Genomic DNA, 18670 nt, shown 5'->3' on the forward strand with positions numbered 1-18670 from the left:
TCTCCCGCTCCCGGTCCGATAATTTCAGTACGTCAACCAAACACAACACCATTCGTTTGACGGACGACAAAGGAGAACGGAGAAGATCCGAACTGGGGGATCGAGAAAGGGAAAAAAGAAAAAAAAAAAAAGATGAGAGAAGGGAAAATGAAAGAATCCAAGTCCACAAAGTGATCAACACAGAGGATAAATAGTATCCGATCGACGGGCTGGCTGGCTTATCGCGCCGACATCGACAGCCTTGTCCCATGCCTTCTGCTTCGTCTTTCTGTGTTCTGTCATTATCATTGCACTATCACTGCTATTACTTCCATGACGCCCAAGCGAGTGAGGACTGTCGAGGGCTCATGCTGGGCCTGCAAGGATCGCCGCGTCATATGCGACTTGCAGCGTCCGCAGTGTTCGCGCTGTGTCTCTGAAGACCAGCCATGCGAATATGGAAAGCTGCGCTTGCGATGGTGCAACGGAGTAGCTGCTCGGGGCCGTCTTGCCGGTCAGAAAATGCCGGTTTCGAGCAGTATTTCTGAACCGCAGCAGCAGCAAATACAGCGTACGGAATATCGAGGACCATTGTTAAATGGTCAGACGGTGTCGCCATCTCCGACAAAAGACGAGGAAACCTTAGATGGCCGAGACGGAGAATCAGACCAGTCGTTATTATTGTCGTCATCAGGGAATCAACGTACTTTGAGCATGTTGGGAGTATCGTCGCTCATGACAGCCGAGCACTTGATGCTCTATTTCGAGCGTATCGTCGTGGACCGCTTCAATCTATCCTCAAAGCCGGTGCTGATAGACCTTGCATCGGTATATAAGTATCCTGCTCTCCGCTATTCGGTCACTGCAGTCGCCAATGCTCATCAACAACTCTCTCATTGTTCCGGTCGTCGTGATGCATTCCTATCCAAGCGAACCACGCGTCTGAAAGCAATCCACAACTTTCGTATGCAGCTTCAGAGCCCTTACCAGCAGTTGCTGGCTCAGCGGCGCTTCGTTCCTCTAGACCTGTTTATTGTCAACGTTCTTCTGTGCATCCTCGACGGCGTAATTGATCCCCACGACGAAAGCGCCGCTACCCACGTTCATTATCGTGGTGGCCGAGCCATTCTGGGTCAATGGAAACTCCTTCAACACCAGCTGCAGCGGCAGAAACGGGGGCTGCCGGCCCTAATAGTGTCTTGTTTCGCGACAATGGATCTGACCTATTCGCTTCTGACCGGCGAGGAGCAGTACTTCCAACATACTGCCTGGGCTCATTTTGCCGGCAGCGATGCTTGGTGGGGTCTTCTTCCAGATGGGGACCCATTCTTAGATATCATGCGCATCCTATCTCGTCTAGCCCAGTTGGGTCATCTTGCACGCGAGACGACGCCAGAAACAGGAGCAGCGGCAGCAAGCTTTGTCGGGAGCGAAGAGCTAGAATCCCTGTCCATGGCTTTACAGGGTTATTCATCTGCGATGGACCGTCAGCAACAATTAGCCTTGATGCAGGATGAAGGATTCCCTTTCATCATCACTTCCAGCGACTCCCCACTGTCCATCGATCTTTTGTCGCCCATGTACTCAACTGACTCCGCCTTCGACAACGCCCAGTCCTGGACTATATTCTGCAACGCCTACCGGCTAGCCGGCCTGATATACGTGTACCGAGTATTCCGCCATTTCGACGCGACTCACCAAATAGTCCAACAAGCGACAAATCTCGGACTCCGCGCGATCTGTGAGTCGCGACTCAAGGGCAAACTGGCGCACTGTCTGCTCTTCCCTGCACTCGTGATTGGAGCCCATTGTCGGACGAAGACGCAACAAACGGCGGTTCTGGGAGCGATGCGCTCCACAGCGGCATTTTTGCAGTTTGGCTCTATGCGTGTGATGGAGAATTTCCTGCAGGGGGTGTGGGCGCGACATTCATTGAGCGAGACGGAGGTTAAATCTGAATCTGAATCTGAATCTGAATCTGAATCTTGGTGGGAGTGTTTTGAACCTATATCGAAGAAGACATTCCTTTTCTAGATTTGCTCTTCTTCTCTTCTTCTTTTCGGATCAATTTCGGGATGAAATAATGTCGTTCTTATTCTTATTCGTATCCATGGATTGCTTTTTCACTCGGTACTTGTAATTAGGGCAATATATCTCCTGGCTAGGAGAGGAGATGGAGTCAGCGGCGAATTTCTTGTCATTTACATGTCTTTTTTTCAACATGCTTGCTATGTATGCCATGCTACGCTGCGACGAGGCTATGATTCAATTGATTTTTATGCCTATATGAGGTAGCCTGGTGACTGTAGTACGTTCGTTTGATGACCGTGTACACGACTATCTGCTCCAGCACGATCCCATCGTCACACCAGAATAGTAGTAGTACATGTGCTACATAGACCGGCCTGTGATGATACATGTAATTTACCACATTCCCCCTCAACCACGTACCGCACACGTGGTAAATCATGTATTATCACGTATCTGTAGATACCGCCAAGCCCGATCCGGCAATTATTTCCACTTTCCTACTTGGTACGTTACTTGCCTTATTCGTACATACGCGCAGTTGCAGCGTCCCGTTTGGCTTGGCCGGACATTCGGAATTGAGGAATTCTTTCCCCTGGTGACTCTGACACTGACAGGGTGATTACTTAGTGGGAGCAATGCAATACAACTTATACTATCTCACGGTGAACATTGCAATCATATTACATTCCAGTTGATTAGCACTAGATACATAAGACCTAACTGGACTTCTAGTAACTACTTTGTAGATATCAAGATAGTGAGAAGAGTGATAAGGCTTAAGCTGGCCTATCTAACTACCCAATCCAGTCTAGTCCTTCTGCTCGGCACCTATCTAGACCCTGATCTACTCCAATGTCCTGACAGACGAATATGTCGTACTTGCGAGTCTGTGAATTGAGATTCCTCGGTGCCAAGGACCAATGTCAATGCGGTCAAGACGAGAGAGACTGGAATGACTGCACAGTGCTCTGATTATCGCTAATTGTGGCTTGATATTCCGTATGTACTTGCAGCGGCGTCGGTGTTGCAGATCCTGTGCGGAGAATATCTAGTACGTACATAGGATGCACCAGACTACTGAGCAGTATGTAGTGAATCGAAATCAAGAATCATGATTATTATCTACTCTGTTGCGAGTGGGACAATTTCATTATTATCATTATTATCATTATTATTATTATTGCTCTAATCATCGTCCATGATCGTCAATAAGTCAGAAAGGGGAAATAAAACAAATAGTGCGAAATAGCGAAGAAAAAAAGCACAAAGAATACCTAGATATATGACCACGGAGAGGACGGTGAAAGCAAAACAAAATAATCAGAGCAAAGAATGCTGTTCCGAGCTTCATTTATAGACCTTTTTTCAATGGGGGCTGATTTCCAGGCAGTCTTTATCTTTTAATGCATGTGTCTAGTACCTATTGTTAGTCGAGATCACCCACTGGTCAGTGCTGCGCAATCAATTAGTATTATGCAGATGCATAGTAAGTTGCCCGATACACCTAGCTAACTAAGGCTGTTCTTCTTTATCACTGGGCTTTTCTTTTCTTCTTCTTCTTCTCCTAATTTCCCCCTTTCCAATTAAATTGGATGCAGATATCTCATGGGACATAGAACTGATAGGTACTGATCGTGCTCATGCATCTAAATAAATAGCCGTCGTATTGGCCTGCGACATCTTCACCTTGATTTTCACCTAGGCTCTGTCCAACCTCAGGCTACCCTATACATACATCTCAGGTACATTTCTGGTCACCGCACTTTCCCCCCCCCCCCTTGCTTTTCAGGTACAGGGCCATTTTTCATGTGAAATAGTCATCGCTACTAAATAACTACATTCCCGGAACAATATTCGCATATTCCCGTTGTAGCGATTCTTGACTTGATCGCATATGTCGGTGGGGACTTGATGATCTCTGCTAGATCTACAGTCCGGTTCGTTCACATATAGCAACAATGTCAATGGAAGAAAAATTCGCAGAGCCTGGAACCCCGTCTGAGAACAATGGCGACAGTGGAATTGGCGCTGGCAACAGCCAAGAAGAAGGACTCGACAAGCTGGGATACGTGCAAGAAATGGCACGAAACCGCTCCCTGTTCACGCTCTTGTTCCAAACACTAGCCATCGCCGCCATTCCATACGGCGAAGGTGGCCCCCTGATGAGCGCCATCTATGGCGGAGGTCCCCTGGCCATCTTCGTGGGCTGGATTGTCGTCTGCGTGCTTGACGAGTGCGTGGCCCTCTCCCTCGCCGAATTGGCATCGCGATGGCCTACCTCTGCCGGACCGTACTACTGGTCTTTCCAAATTGTGCCTGAAAATGCCAAAACCGTGCTGTCCTTCGTCAATGGCTGGGTCTGGCTTATCGGTAACTGGACAATTACCCTGTCTGTGAACTTTGGTTTCGCCTCGCTCTTGTCCGGCACCATAGGCATGTATCACCCGGCCTGGTCCGCGAATGACTGGCAGCTGCTCCTGATTTTCTACGCGATCTGCCTGGTATCCTTTGTCATTTGCACGTTTGGCAATCGCTTCTTGCCCATGGTCGACACAATCTGTGCTGCATGGACCGCCATCAGTATTTTGGTCATCATGATTGCGCTGTCGGTCAAGGCGGACGTAGGTCGCCACGATGCCGCGTACGCTCTGGGCGATTATAATACCAAGCTGTCCGGCTGGGGTGGATTCACGTTCTTCATCGGCCTGCTGCCAGCCGCGTATTGCTTCTCGGCCGTCGGCATGATTGCTTCCATGGCAGAAGAGTGCGCAAATGCAGTCGTGAAAGTGCCACAAGCTATCTCGCTTTGCGTCCCAGTGGGGGGTATCGCAGGCCTGTTCTTCATAATCCCCATCTGCGTCACCCTGCCGCCATTGGGAGACATCATAAATGCACCAGCTGGACAAGCCCTGCCGTATATCTTCCATATCGTCATGGGCAGTCCCGGCGGTGGACTGGGACTGATTTTCCTCGTTCTCGCCATCACGCTCTTCTGCTCTATCAGCATCACAACGGCAGCGTCACGAACAACATGGGCCTTTGCTCGCGACGAGGCAGTCCCACTGTCAAAGGTGTGGGCCAAAATCAACACAAAACTAGGCGTACCCGTCTGGTCTCTCGCCTTAATAACCATTGTCCAAATGCTGCTAGGGCTCATCAACCTCGGCAGCTCAAGCGCCTTCACGGCCTTTGTCTCAGTCGGCGTCGTCGCGCTGGCCGTCAGTTACGCAATCCCCATCGGCGCCAGTGTCTTTCACAGACGCCAGGAAGTCAACAAGGCAAAGTTCACTTGTGGCCCTGTCCTGGGGCTGATCATCAACGTCGTAGCTCTGTTGTGGATTGCCTTTGAACTAGTCCTTTTCTGTATGCCGACCACTCTGCCTGTGACGGCGAGTTCGATGAATTATGCCGCTGTCGTGTTTGTTGGTTTTATGGCCATTTCGGCCGTTTGGTATGCTGTTTATGCTCGGAAAAGTTAGTACCTGTATCCATTTGTCTGTTCGTGCCTAAGATTCACTTTGATTTGCTGACTTTTGGTAATCTTTCTAGCGTACAAGGGCCCTCCTGCATCAGATGGGTTGTGAATGAATGGACTCGTCTTGTTATTGCTGGCCTGCGTGGAACAAAGTTTGAGAGAGGAACAAACATGTATATGACGGCGAGGACAAGTCTCACTATATTCATGCCGAGACGATGGCGAGTTTCGTCTACGCAGGCTTGGTCTACTCGGTGCAATTCCTAGTTCCAATTTGATTATACACGTTTGATTTCCAAGCCAGTAAAGGAGAAAAGTCTCGGTAGATAAAGTCTAGTATACAGAATGTACAGAAGCATGCCATGCAATAGATATTATGAGTTTCTTTTGAGATTGGAGGTGAAATTACCTGGAAGAACTCGGCACTAAGCGATCCAAAAATCCTCTTTCGTTTCGCTTTCGTTTCTCTCTGTCGAGCTTTTCCTTGTATAGAATGGCCCATACGGCGCCTGCAAAATAACCTCCTAGATGGGCCCAATGATCTAGTTTGGCGACCTTGAATGGCGAGACCAAATTAAATAGCTCAAATGCAACAATGAGTCCTAGGACAGTGGACCCGTTGGCGGCGACGTACTCGCGCCATTCATGAGGAAGAAAGCTGGGGACAAGTTTATCGCTAGATAGCTGCGAGTCAATTTTGATGCCCAAAACGTTGGAAAGTGAATGGGAAGAAAAACATACTCGGAATGCAGCATGCACCAGGCGGCTACTAGGCCAGCTATGGCGCCACTCGCACCAAGTGAGGTTATAGTTAGTTTGTGGAACAGAACGTGAGACGCCAGAGATGCAAGCGAGCCAAAGACGCCTGATCCGATATACAACGCGAGGAGGTTTCCGCGGCCAATTTCGTCATGTACTGTTGAATAACCAATTAGAATTGAATTTGAATTTGCCTCAATAGAAACGGCAAAACTTACATCTTAGCCCAATGAGCCACAAAATTAAAGTGTTTGTGGCCAAGTGTTTGATCTGTTGGTGGCTGAAAATACTGCCAACCACGCTCGGGGCGTATGGGTATAATGGGACACTTATGAAATAACGGTTGAGTAGTCGCCATGCAGGGGGCACTTTCCATAGGACCCAGATTGCGATATTGGTACCCATGATTCCCAGGACAGTCGCAGCTGCAGGAGGAATATCAGGCCACATGCGTGCCTGTTGGGCTGGAGGGTTGTATGTCTCTGCGTAGTAATAGCATAAAGCCAAGACGACTAGAGTCAATCCGAGAGAGGGGAGAATACGACGAGCCTAGTTTCCATGAGATCAGTTGTCCGTTAGAGAAGTAGATACAGAAACCGAGTCACTAACTGTTGTCATGGATGTGAAATCGGCCTCTGTGTTCTCCGCCCGCAAATAATGTTTCTGAGCCCATGCGAGAAACGGACGCTCTTTCGGGTCAGCACGCGGCCGAGCTGCTTGCCAGTAAGTAAGATTCCCTTAGCCAGGATGGATATTGCGCGAAGAAAACCCACCTTCCACTACCTCAGACGGATTATATGTCTGCAGCGCTGTGTTTCTTTTCAGGTGTCTCTGGTACCTTTCCCGATCTTTCGCTTCCCCCTCTAGCCATTCTTTGCGTTCTTTCTCGTGCTTAGCAAGCAGTCTTGCCTCATTTTCTTTCCGAACTTCCTTGAGAACACTTTTGCCGTAAATGTCATCCCCCTCGCCGAGCTGGGCACCCCACTGTCCGCTTTGAGGACCAAGCCCTTTCACATATTGAAGGAGTTGTTCTTCTTCCTCTTTCTCCTCCCGCTCGATACGAGCCATAATGGCCGCATCCTCGTCCATGGGATGATTGTCTCGCAGCCACTGCAACCCCTTCTCGATTGTTTTGGAACGGACTTCACGCGTGATATCCGAAGGAAGACTCAAGTCCAGAGTCCCTGCTAATCGGCGTCCCTGTAGTACGGATAAAGTCCGATTGCCCATCTCCGGTGTGATCTTTGGTGACCCAAAAATAGAAGAGATATCTCTGGCCGATAGCGGTTGTGAGTCGAGTGGCACTCCATGTTCAACAACTTGCGACTTCCGTTTCGCGGCTGTGCTTGCGAGTCTTGTAGAGGCGCTGGTACGGCTCGAGTTAAGAGAAACGGTAAACGGTGTTAGTTGGTGGTGCGGCTTCCAGCTCTGTTGATTCTGCAGTCTATATCGCACTGCCTCTGACGAGCTGTATGAAAGCCGTTGTTGGCATGACCATAGCCTTAGCAGCGAATTGGCGGGTGATCGAACGCAAGGCGGCTTAGAGATTGCCCGTATGCCTAGAAGGCATGAACCACGCCATGCTACCGAGGACGCATTGCTCATCTCCACGCGTGAATATTGTGTTCACGTCGAGGGGTGAAATGACAGAAAGACCAGTGTTGATTTAGGAGAGAGCGGAAGGAAGACGATGGAACAAACTTCTCGGGCGGATTGTTGGCTGATCTATCTACATAGACCAACCCTCGAATCCACGGTCCATCCGCTACAGTAAGCAGTGTAAAAAACAAAGGATTAATTGTACTTGTAACAAAATTCACATACGTAAGATTTATTCATACACAGGCAACACAATCTACAGTTTTCGTAGAAGAACAGGGTTCTTCAGCATACAGTGCAACCGTTCACGTGACGATACGGATGCGATAAGAAAAGGAATGAGAGCTTCAACCACGACAAGCTATTGGAACCCTTGGCTTTCTTTATACGCCGGTTATGCAGAAAAAAAGAGAACACCCCTTGGCAACTTACTCAAAGAAATAACTGCAACACAGTTTTCATTCCTAATCATGTCTGCGGAAGCTCTCCCTATCACCCGGTCAGCGTTCGCCGAAGCCATCACAGAGCTCCCGCTCTCCTCACTCTACGCCAAAGTCTCCGAACTGCGCAACTCCATCGCCCACCTGACCCTGTCCAACGAGGAAATCAGAAGATACATTATAGAATCAGAAGAGGGCCCCGATTCGCAGGATAACAAGCTGCTGGAGAGCTATGTTGTTGAGAACGAGGAGGTCATGCAAGCCATGGCCGAGCGGATTGGGCTGTTGAAGGCTGAGGTGGAAGGGCGGGGTCAGCAGTGGATGGATGAGGTTCTGACAGATGGTGAAAACAACAACGACAATGCTGCTGAAGAATCAGCTCAACTAACGAACGGCTATGTTGATCATGAGCACGTCAACGGAATTGCAACTCCCTCAAACCAGCAAAACGACGGCGACGATGACGAAGAACATCCTGATAATGATGAAAATAACGAAGGCATTTACCTGTAAAAGCCCTTTTCTTTTTATTGCCGTGGACGATACGATGATACCCCTCCCCTTCCCTCGCAGGAGACAAAAAAGCGCAAATATGTTGGTGCGAATGAAGAATTTCCTCCTTTGTGATTTGATATTTCTGTAATATTCATATATGTAGAAATGACGCTGCATATATCTCTTGAATATGGCTGGAAATCGCACCGCAACTCCAAATTTCCTAGTTCTCTTATGACCCATGATAACGATGAAGAGCAAAGCCAAAAAAAAAAAAGGAAAGAGGAAAGAAGAACAAAACGTAGAATCGAAGTCGCTCTTAAAGACATAGATATGTAGGGTCATCATCAATTAACAACATCACAATGTATGTTGAAAGATGCATAGTAACAACATTATCATGCATAGGACGAGAACATATGGGAAAATGACAAAACATGCGAAACTGTAGATCCTTGTGGAGCGACACATCTCATCAACACATAACAGGGCGCTTGCGCCTATGGTAGTTTGGCAGATAAACCATCAAAAATTTACTAACATCTACCTTAAGCAGGGGGGTTGGTCGCTGGCGCCGTTGTCGGAGCCGCCGCGTTGGCAGCTTCTTGAGATGCCCAGTGGCCGGCGATAGCCTCTGGGGGGATCTTCTCTTGCCTCATGAAAAGGTCGATAAGAGGCTGCATAGGCTCCATCTCCTTGTCCGCCACCAACTTGTAGTACTTGGCAACAGTCACGAAGTGGACAAAGCACATATTAAGCATTTCGTGGCGGTTAATGTGCCAGAAAGGATCAAGCCAATGCCCATGGTAAAGGTGGGCATAGCACCGGAACATTTGCTTCATGATTCCTTGGCAATCTTTGTAGAAGGTAGGGGGAAATCCGCTGGATTTGCCAATCCATTCCTGACCAGCAAGGGAAGTCAAAGAGGCGTTCAGGTTGGTGGGGCCTGCCGCAATCGGGGTAGTGGCAGGAGGAGTTGAGACATCTCCAGAGGCGTATGTATAGGGTGCTCCCTGGACGGGATCCGTGGGAAACATGACAGGGTCGTGGATCTTGCTCACAATCCACTTCTCTACTCGGTTGATGAACTTGGGTGCAGAAATTTTCGCTGCACGACCGTCCACGAGCCAGGTGTAGGTCAAACTAGAACGCGTTGGCCATTAGAACTTGATAACCTGATCGATTTCGGTTCGAGGCTTTTGCATGTGACATACCGACCAGCAGACATTGTTGGACAAGTGTTCTCATTGCAAATAGGAAGACCATTCACGGTGTTGACTTCCTGAATGACTTGCAGCATACCGTGAAGTAGCCGATATTGCTCAACAACTTGAAATCAAAAAAGGGGGAACCGTTAGTTGTAGTTCTATAGTACGAAACAACAAGTTTTGTTTTTTCCCTTTGGCCATACTCACTTTGATGAGCAAGCCATTCCCCCAGCTCGACATTTTTTGGGCAAGCGCAAAGTGTCAAGAAATTCCCCTTCACGTTCAACGGAGCGTACTTTTCCTGGAAAAAGTACTTGGGGGCATCTTCGTTATTGGAAGCAACGTCGGTGGACAGGTTGGATGCGACCGAGGGAGAATTATTGAGACCTTGTGCGCCAGGCACAATGTGTTGCGTCTGTGCCGTTTGTTGGCCCTGACCGCCATTGTTCATCTTGGGTGGATTATTGGAGTTTTTGTTGTTGCCCCCCCGGCCGAAGCCTTGACGCCTGCAAACAACACACCGGGATCAGCTCAGAGTGCACCAGCACACACCAAGGACAGAGTAGTTTTGAGAGATCGTGGAAGCACATGCAAAATATCGAATGAGACGGACATGGCAGGTTTGCAGGACCAGAAGAGGGGGGTTTTAAGGGGACGGGTGTACAAAGGAACTGCAGCGATGCGGGGAACTACTTACACGCTCTGGAAAAACGTAGCCATCTTGAGAAAAAGAGAGACCTGCTCAGCAGCGAAGCCTAGCGTCAATGGAAGAATAGGATTGTAGAGAGACTGTCCAGCTCCCACAATAGCGAGGAGAAAAGGAGGGAGACGAGAAGCGTGAGCTGTCGTTCGCTCTGGGCCTCTCCTTGGCCGCTGTTGCTGTTTCATCGTGGAGCAAAATCCACTCCGGTCGCGCTAACGCCGCAGCTTTCCCTAGCCGGGCATAGCGCCGTTGGCAGCGACCTTTCCCGTTTATTGAGGCATCCATCCATATATTGCTTGCTACCATACGTTCTTTCTTCTTTTGACTGCCGACTACTCCATTGAACTCGCAATATCCTTGGTGCTGAAGGCCTGCACCTGTCTCCAGCTTTGCCAGCTTCCTGCCCGAGTCGCAGGAAAAACTCGATATATCTTCTGGCACCCAGCACACGGGAACCGCGCAAAATGTCCTCGTCCGAGGATGAGGCTGTCCGACCCCCCGGTCGCCAGGGCAATGGAGGCAGAGCTTACGGTGGCGATTTGAGCAATGAGGAGGACGATGCGAATATGTCAGGCCAAGAAATCGAGCAAGCGAATGATAACGATGATAATGACCTCTTTGGTTCGGGCTCTGAGGCCGACTTGGAAGAGTGCGTATTGACCTTTGTTTTTTGTCATGAAAAAAAAAAAAAAGACCTACCAAATAAGTAACAAAACGATGTTGCCAGACGCCCTCATCGGACTCTCGATGATTCGGATCTCGATTCTGGCGACGATGAAGGTCGCTATGACCGCAATGAAGACCGTATGGATCTTGGAGAGGATGGAGAAGAAGGCTATGGAGAGACACTCAAAGTCATGGATTTGGCTCTTGGAAGGGCTCCGGAACCGCAGACCACCACTGGAGAGGTATGGAAAACATTGGATTTGAAAAATATACTTGAGCAGACGCACTGACACAAGGCTTTAGATTTACACAATGGAAATGCCGAACTTCCTTGCGCTTGAAACAGAAGAATTCAGACCCGAGACATACGTCGCACCGCCGTACTCCACTGCCGCAACCTCGTTATGCTGGAGATACGACCCGAAGGACCAGTCCAGTCTTCAATCGAATGCTCGAATCATTCAATGGGAAGACGGCTCACTTACATTGCAACTTGCCTCCAACCCCAAAGAACAATACAGGATTGCATCGAAACCTCTAGCACCACACAACAAGGCTGGAAATTACGACTCTTCTCTAGACACACATACGTACTTGGCAGCTGCTGCCGAAACTGCCTCAGTATTCAAGATCACATCGCATTTGACTCACCAATTGAAACCTCTACCAACCAATGCAGAAACCGACGATGCCATCCAGCGTCTACAAGAAAACCTTGCCGCAGCAGGACGTGGTGGTAAAGCTAATGCCAACGGCAATGGAATCGCCATTATTGATATCAAGGAAGACCCCGAACTTGCTGGAAAGAGAGCCGAGGCAGCCGAGAAACTGAAACAGAGAGAAGACCGGAAGCGACAGCAATATGCCGACCGGGAACAGAACAGAACTGCGCGCCGTGGAACCTATCGCCAGTCGCGTGGAGGTCTCACCGCTGCCGGTTTAGAGGACGATGACGGCATGATGGCAACGCGGCCGGCAAAGAGACGCCCTCGTTCTAACCGCCATGGGGAGATATACTCAGATGACGAAGAAGACCATGGCCGCCGTAGACAGGATTCTTACGAAGTTGACGATTTCGTGGCTGATGATGATGAAGATCTCGAAGAGGTTGAAGACGAATCCAATTCTCTACCAGATGAGGAGATGGATGCCGAAGGCGAGAGTGACGAGGAAGAACTTGAGCAACGACAACCTGTGGCGTCGCCTAAAAGACGAGACACCGCTGCAGAAGTTGACTCTCGTTCGCCGCCTACTAGAAAGAAGAATCGCTACCGTGTGGAAGATGATGAGGATGAGGAATAAATTACATTCGTCTTTATTCTGAACGAAGAAAAGGTTATGCATAGATGAGCATAATATGTACTACAAAATAATGAAATTGTCCAAAGCAAAAACTCCGTGGTTTAATTTAGTACTATATCTGCATAGATATACGGTATAGATATCATGAATAAGAACATAAAATCATTCAAGTCATTTCGCGTGAGAAAAGAAAAAGAAAAGCAAGCAAATTAAGAACGGACCCCTCGAAATACTACATATCATTATTTTTATATGGGATCCACACCCACTGGATACTCCGAAGGGAGAAAACCAAACTTGTGGATAACATGCTTCGCAGCGCCGACAATCTTCAAACAGAGGTATTCGCGCTCCGCAACATCTTGTTGCTTTTCAACCTCGTCAGGCGATAACCTTTCAACTGAACCGCTTGAGGCGGAATTTGGAGTGGAGCCCGGAGATATGCCCATAACGTCTGACGATAAGAATGACGATGGTGTACCATCAGATGAAAAGGGGGCCTTGGAGGAGGTAGAAAATTGTGAAATTCCTTCGGCATGCCATTTTCGTTGACGGGCCTCCATTTCCCGAATGAGAGAAAGGAGGTCTGGTGTTTTCGTGCAAGCAACAGTTTGTTGACACAGATTAATATGGATGGGGACTCCAATGATTGCGCGTCGAAGCACCTGTCGAAGCCATATCTGCCATGTTTCCTTGGTGTCTTGATCGTTGCTGATGATGAGTTCTTGGAATTCGGGCGAGGTGATTTCTCTTCCCAGCGTGCCTGCATCAACCTGCGCTATCTTGTACCAAGCGTCCGCCATAACGCTCAAAAGGGTTCCCAGCATCATCACGTTTTGGACACCCGTGGCAAAGTTTAATGGGCATATTTCGCAGCGGATAACAGACTGTGCGGTCCGGGCCGCCGTACATAGAGAATTGATAGTTTCGAAATTGATAGAAAATGAATTTAGACTTGAAATTGTGCTCAAACAGAGATATAGATAGGACAAACAGGGGCATTGCGGAGGGTGCTCCGAAGCTCCAGAGGATGATGACCCATCGTATGACACACCCGAGAGTCCAGAGCTCACCGACAGCATTGCAGCAGAGGCCGACGTCGTTGCAAAGTCGGGCCAGGGACCAGCCGTTGCGGCAATCGGTTTCAAGCGGTGAGCTGATGCAGCTGGAGTGAGGGGCTGGGTGTTGTTATGACGGGACATGTCGCCCAGATACAATTGTGGAATCAAATGGACAGCATCCGCAGTTACGTTATCTGTTGACCAGTCCTTCTCTACCTCCGTGAGTATGTCAATCGGAGGAGTTTCTGGTTTCTCAAGACCATCATCACCCTCCATTCTTCGTTTTTTGGGGGGACGGCCCATTTGTTTCTGTATGGAATAGTGACATGCAAGGCCCTGTTTGACACATCGTCGACAGCCAGCCTGCTCGCCTGAGCATTTCAACTTGCGGGTACCTGCAGTGCATAACACTGTTAACACTGCTTTTGTGTGAGTAGTTCAGAGTGAAATGTATGGGAAACATACGGCACTCATCACACGCGGCATGCTTCTTAGGTGCAACGTCTTCCGCTGGCAAAGTACTGCCCTTGGGCATTATTCCGGTCAGATAGAGAAAATACTAGATATAATGGTCACACTGAGACTAGAAGTGCCCCTAAGCCCCCCGGGAAGCTGTGATGATGGGAGTCTGGTTGCCCCGGCTTGTGCAGGATGCCGTGGCAATATGCGACAGCAGGCGGGTCTGAGAGAACAAGATCAAGCAGAGGAGGGTTCAATAAGTATATGTGACCGCAGCCAGCTCGAGGGCATATGGCAACGGCGCAGTGCAGTGTGTGCGATCTGCGATGCCTCTAAGTTACGTTGCGGATTGAATCAATTGTTGCGAGAAAGTAACGTGATTGGCTGCGACCCTCCAGAGCATGCCAAGCCTGGACTGGCGCGATGACAAATCCGCATTTCTGACTAAGCGTCAAGTGGGCTAACGTATTTCCCGGATAAATAGGACACCCGGGTAAACGGGACACCTCTCCAAAAATTCCACATGATTTTCAACCCATTATTTTCACACAAACTTTCCAACATTTAAAATGCCTAAAATACGTGCAAAAAATGATCATAGCTATAAAGAAAGACTTTCTCTTGCTATTAACATATTAAAAAATAAACAAATCAACGGTTTACGTGAAGCTACATGTGATTTTAACATCAATAAATCAACATTAACATAACACCTCTAAGACTCAAAAGAACATTAAAAGGCCAATATAAAATATAGAAAATTAACTCCAATAAAAGAGGCTTCACTCTAAGATTAAATATTCTTTTTAAAATGACGAGAATACTCTCTAAGGTTTAATATACTTCAGAATATAGCAAATATTTTACTTACTGAAAGAGATTCTACTTAGATTCCTAATAAAGTAGGTAAAAATTAGATAGAATCCTTTCTAAAATAATAACTTAATTTTAAAATAAGATTTACACATTAATTAACCTATAATAGAACTAAATATAAAAATCCAGCTATTATATGTTCTTTTTATAAGCAATTAGAATAGTTAAAAATTGAGTATAGCATTACTAATAAAGATATTTATAACTTTAATAAGATAGGCTTTACTATAGAAATAATAGCTATAGTAAAAGTTATATATAGTTCTGATTATTTAGAGAAACCTAGTCTTATTTAATCTAGAAATCATAAATAAATTATTATTATAAAATACATTAGAAGTAGAAGTAATATAGTACCTCTATTAATTATATTCAAATTAACTCACTACCAAGCTGAGTGGTATATGCTATTTATACTATTACCTAATTAGTCAATTATATATTCACTAAATAGCTAGATATCAGATCAAATTAGATTAAAATGATTAGAAAAAGTATTTAAACTAAATACTAAACCTTTTATTATTAGCATATATTAGCTTTTAATCCTAGATGGCTATAATAACCATTTAACACCAGAATTTAATCATGCATATAATAAATATAATATTATTTTATATTATATACTGTTATATTCTTCTTATCTACTTTAGCCTCTAGATATAGATATATTCTTAATTTTGAAGCATTTATATAAATATACAGTTAAGAATTAGATTTGGAATAGGATTTACTTTATAAATAAGAAAGCTTTTCTAAAGATCCTCTCTTCTGTATATTAAGAAACATATATCATATAAAATATTAAGAGAAGATTTCTGCACACTAAGATTATATCTTATAATCTTAAAAAAGTACTATTTTAATTATAAATCACTATTAAGAGAACACTACTTTTAATTAAATCTACTTTATTAAGAAGCACTACATTGTTGGAAACTTCGGTTAATTACCGTCGAGTATAGCTAGGATAACTATTAATGGGCAAAGTTAATAGGCTTCTAAGATTGAAAGATCTCAGTAGACAAAAAAAATAAGAATAAGACTATAAATATCCTGATTAATAAAAGATTATATACTCAAGTTATTACAGTTAATTCAAAATAATAGAAGAAAATTAAATATATAATAAATAAGCATCCTTATATAGCTTTCCTTTATTATAGCTTTTATAAAAATCCCTTAATTTCTCTAATCTATAGATCATAGCTATTATAGAAATTCTTTGATTTCTCTAATACCCTAATCTTAAGGCTTTACAAGTAATCCTTTATTCTAGTATATATTAGTTCTATAATAATTAACTTAATCTATTAACTATAACATTCTAATTCTCTAATAATCCCTTTCTCTAAAAACTAGTATCTTAATAGCTTAATAAATAACTTATATCCTCTAAAGTATAAGTAATTAATCTTAACTTCTTAAATATTCTAAATATACAATCTTATAATTTTATATTAACTATATCTTTAAAGAAAATAATCTTAAAGAACTCTCTTCTTTTATATATTAAATAATTTAGCATCATTTATTATTTTCTATATAACTGATATAGTAATTTAAAAAAAACTTATATTAAAGTAGAATTCTTTAAATATTATAATAAATATATTCATATAAATAATTATTATTATATCAATATATTTGTATCTAAGATAATATAAAAATATTTTTCTAAAGCTTAGAAGTATTTTTAAAAAAAAAAAGAGTAAGCCTTAATTAAAATTCTTTATTTATGAAAATAGTAAAAATTATTAAAAAAATAGGCTAATAAATTCCTTTAAAAGGATATAAAGGATATTAAAAAGTTAGAAAGATTAGAGAAAATAAAAGAAAAGATAAAAGTAAAATAAATAAAAGAATAATAAGAGACTAATAAGCTTTTAATTATTACTTTTATTTTACAAAATAATGACCTTATTTTTGATATTAACTTCAATCTTTTTATCTTTCTTAATCATATTTTTATCTCTATTCTTGAATCTTCTTAGGGTAATTTAAATATTTAATAGATTTTTATATATTTTCTTTAAATCTATATTCCTTCTATCTTATAAAATAGTAAATATATTCTTTTTTTAATTTATATTATAGTATTCTTTTAACTTTATATTCTTTATTATCTGCTACTTCATCTTTATTTATTAGGTTAGTTATTAATTCTAATAATGAGATATAAAATATTAGGTATATTTATATTCTTACTAATAGTTAAAATTTATAATTATTATTTATAAGTTTTTTTTTAATAATAAATAGTCTAAATTTAATTATATTAAATTTATTACTTAGTCTTATGTTTTTGATATTAAAATTCTTTAATCCTAGTGTTTATTATAGAAGGTAAACTCTCTTCTCCTTTTTAAGTGCTAGCATGTCCTTGCGCTTTTTATTATAATATTTCTTCATTCTTATTTCTACCTATTTAATATCTTTTAATAAATTGCTATGTATTAATTGTATATATATTATTTGAATATTTGCTTTATTTAATGCTTCTTCTTATTTAATATTTTTCTAATTTATTCTTAGAATTCTTTCTAGATTAGCAAAATATAGTACTTGTTCTGTTAATGCATTTATTATATTATTTATTATAAACTAAGCAATTAGTAATAATTCTATCTAATTATCTTAATTCTAATTTAAGTAATATCTTAGATATTATTTAATTACTTAAATTATTTATTTAATCTGGCTATTAGTCTGCTGATGATGTGTAGTTAATAAATTATATTTTATTTTATAATTTTTTATAATTATCTACTAAAATTTAGATATAAATAACTTATCTTTATTAGATGTTATTTTATTTAATAATCTAAATATTATAAATACTTCTTGTAATATTAGTGTTGTATATTATTATACCATTAAATTTTTTAGTGTTAGCTTTAGGATAATATATTTTATAAATTTATCTATAATAATAATAGTTTTAGTATATATGATTTCTAAAATAAGATCTCTTGACTCTAGTAAGCCTTGTATAAAATCTATTATAATTTTCTACTATACTGTTGTTGGTGTTTCTAGAATCTATATTTTTCTATATAATTAATAATTAATTGATTTATTATAATTATAATTGTTATATTTCTTAATATAATCTTTAACTAATTTTCTTATTCTTAAAAAGTAGTATATCTATTATATCTTTTCCACTATTTAATTAATTCTATAATATCCTTTAATTAGTAAATTATGGTTCATTTAAATAACTTTTATAATTATTAAAAATAATACTAATATTGATCTTCTTTAAATAGCTAATCTATTCTTAATTACTACTTCATTATTATGTAGTGCTGTCTGTAGTATTTTATTATTTCTAATAACTTCTACTATCTTTTTATGAAAATCTTTACTTTCTATTGTAATTATTATTATTAGTATTATCTTATTATTATAGTGAATTCTATCTTTATCTTTTACTAGTATATTTATTTATGGTTATTATATTCTAATTGTATAATTTGCTCTTTTGTTTAATATATTAGTAATAATATTTTTTTTTTCTTTGATGTGTTTAATTTAAAACTTGAATCTTAATAGGTATTTTAACTATCTAACTTATTTATTGATAAGCTTTTTTATTATTGTGAAGTACTTTA

At 42.5% G+C, this 18670-nt stretch overlaps 7 protein-coding genes across 7 annotated transcripts, besides 6 other annotated features; 4 read left to right on the forward strand and 3 right to left on the reverse strand.

Moving 5' to 3' along the window:
- Positions 1–312: 312 nt before the first annotated feature.
- On the forward strand, positions 313–2013 carry UA08_04321 (hypothetical protein; the record flags this gene model as incomplete). Its single annotated transcript, XM_020266631.1, has 1 exon — positions 313–2013. The coding sequence occupies one exon, from the start codon at positions 313–315 to the stop codon at positions 2011–2013; it is 1701 nt and encodes a 566-aa protein (XP_020120560.1).
- Positions 2014–3968: 1955 nt separating this feature from the next.
- On the forward strand, positions 3969–5594 carry UA08_04322 (hypothetical protein; the record flags this gene model as incomplete). The annotated part of the gene is made up of 2 exons (XM_020266632.1): positions 3969–5484; positions 5560–5594. The coding sequence occupies 2 exons, from the start codon at positions 3969–3971 to the stop codon at positions 5592–5594; spliced, it is 1551 nt and encodes a 516-aa protein (XP_020120561.1).
- Positions 5595–5890: 296 nt separating this feature from the next.
- Positions 5891–7474, reverse strand: UA08_04323 (hypothetical protein; the record flags this gene model as incomplete). The annotated part of the gene is made up of 5 exons (XM_020266633.1): positions 5891–6143; positions 6227–6401; positions 6463–6793; positions 6854–6957; positions 7018–7474. 5 exons carry the CDS (start codon positions 7472–7474, stop codon positions 5891–5893), a joined length of 1320 nt encoding a protein of 439 aa, XP_020120562.1.
- An 839-nt stretch (positions 7475–8313) lies between these two features.
- On the forward strand, positions 8314–8796 carry UA08_04324 (hypothetical protein; the record flags this gene model as incomplete). The annotated part of the gene is made up of 1 exon (XM_020266634.1): positions 8314–8796. One exon carries the CDS (start codon positions 8314–8316, stop codon positions 8794–8796), a length of 483 nt encoding a protein of 160 aa, XP_020120563.1.
- Positions 8797–9326: 530 nt separating this feature from the next.
- On the reverse strand, positions 9327–10874 carry UA08_04325 (hypothetical protein; the record flags this gene model as incomplete). The annotated part of the gene is made up of 4 exons (XM_020266635.1): positions 9327–9921; positions 9993–10107; positions 10194–10492; positions 10684–10874. The coding sequence occupies 4 exons, from the start codon at positions 10872–10874 to the stop codon at positions 9327–9329; spliced, it is 1200 nt and encodes a 399-aa protein (XP_020120564.1).
- A 279-nt stretch (positions 10875–11153) lies between these two features.
- On the forward strand, positions 11154–12657 carry UA08_04326 (hypothetical protein; the record flags this gene model as incomplete). Its single annotated transcript, XM_020266636.1, has 3 exons — positions 11154–11338; positions 11417–11597; positions 11659–12657. The coding sequence occupies 3 exons, from the start codon at positions 11154–11156 to the stop codon at positions 12655–12657; spliced, it is 1365 nt and encodes a 454-aa protein (XP_020120566.1).
- A 248-nt stretch (positions 12658–12905) lies between these two features.
- UA08_04327 (hypothetical protein) lies at positions 12906–14253 on the reverse strand (the record flags this gene model as incomplete). The annotated part of the gene is made up of 2 exons (XM_020266637.1): positions 12906–14137; positions 14184–14253. The coding sequence occupies 2 exons, from the start codon at positions 14251–14253 to the stop codon at positions 12906–12908; spliced, it is 1302 nt and encodes a 433-aa protein (XP_020120567.1).
- Positions 14254–14636: 383 nt separating this feature from the next.
- Positions 14637–14716: a repeat region (Identified by RepeatMasker using a combination of RepBase library and repeat library created with RepeatScout).
- A 219-nt stretch (positions 14717–14935) lies between these two features.
- Positions 14936–15389: a repeat region (Identified by RepeatMasker using a combination of RepBase library and repeat library created with RepeatScout).
- Positions 15194–15617: a repeat region (Identified by RepeatMasker using a combination of RepBase library and repeat library created with RepeatScout).
- Positions 15503–15747: a repeat region (Identified by RepeatMasker using a combination of RepBase library and repeat library created with RepeatScout).
- A 13-nt stretch (positions 15748–15760) lies between these two features.
- Positions 15761–15981: a repeat region (Identified by RepeatMasker using a combination of RepBase library and repeat library created with RepeatScout).
- A 2-nt stretch (positions 15982–15983) lies between these two features.
- Positions 15984–18670: part of a repeat region (Identified by RepeatMasker using a combination of RepBase library and repeat library created with RepeatScout) that runs on past the window's edge.

This window comes from Talaromyces atroroseus (genome assembly GCF_001907595.1).
Source record: "Talaromyces atroroseus strain IBT 11181 chromosome Unknown scaffold_4, whole genome shotgun sequence".
NCBI classification, from domain to species: domain Eukaryota; kingdom Fungi; phylum Ascomycota; class Eurotiomycetes; order Eurotiales; family Trichocomaceae; genus Talaromyces; species Talaromyces atroroseus.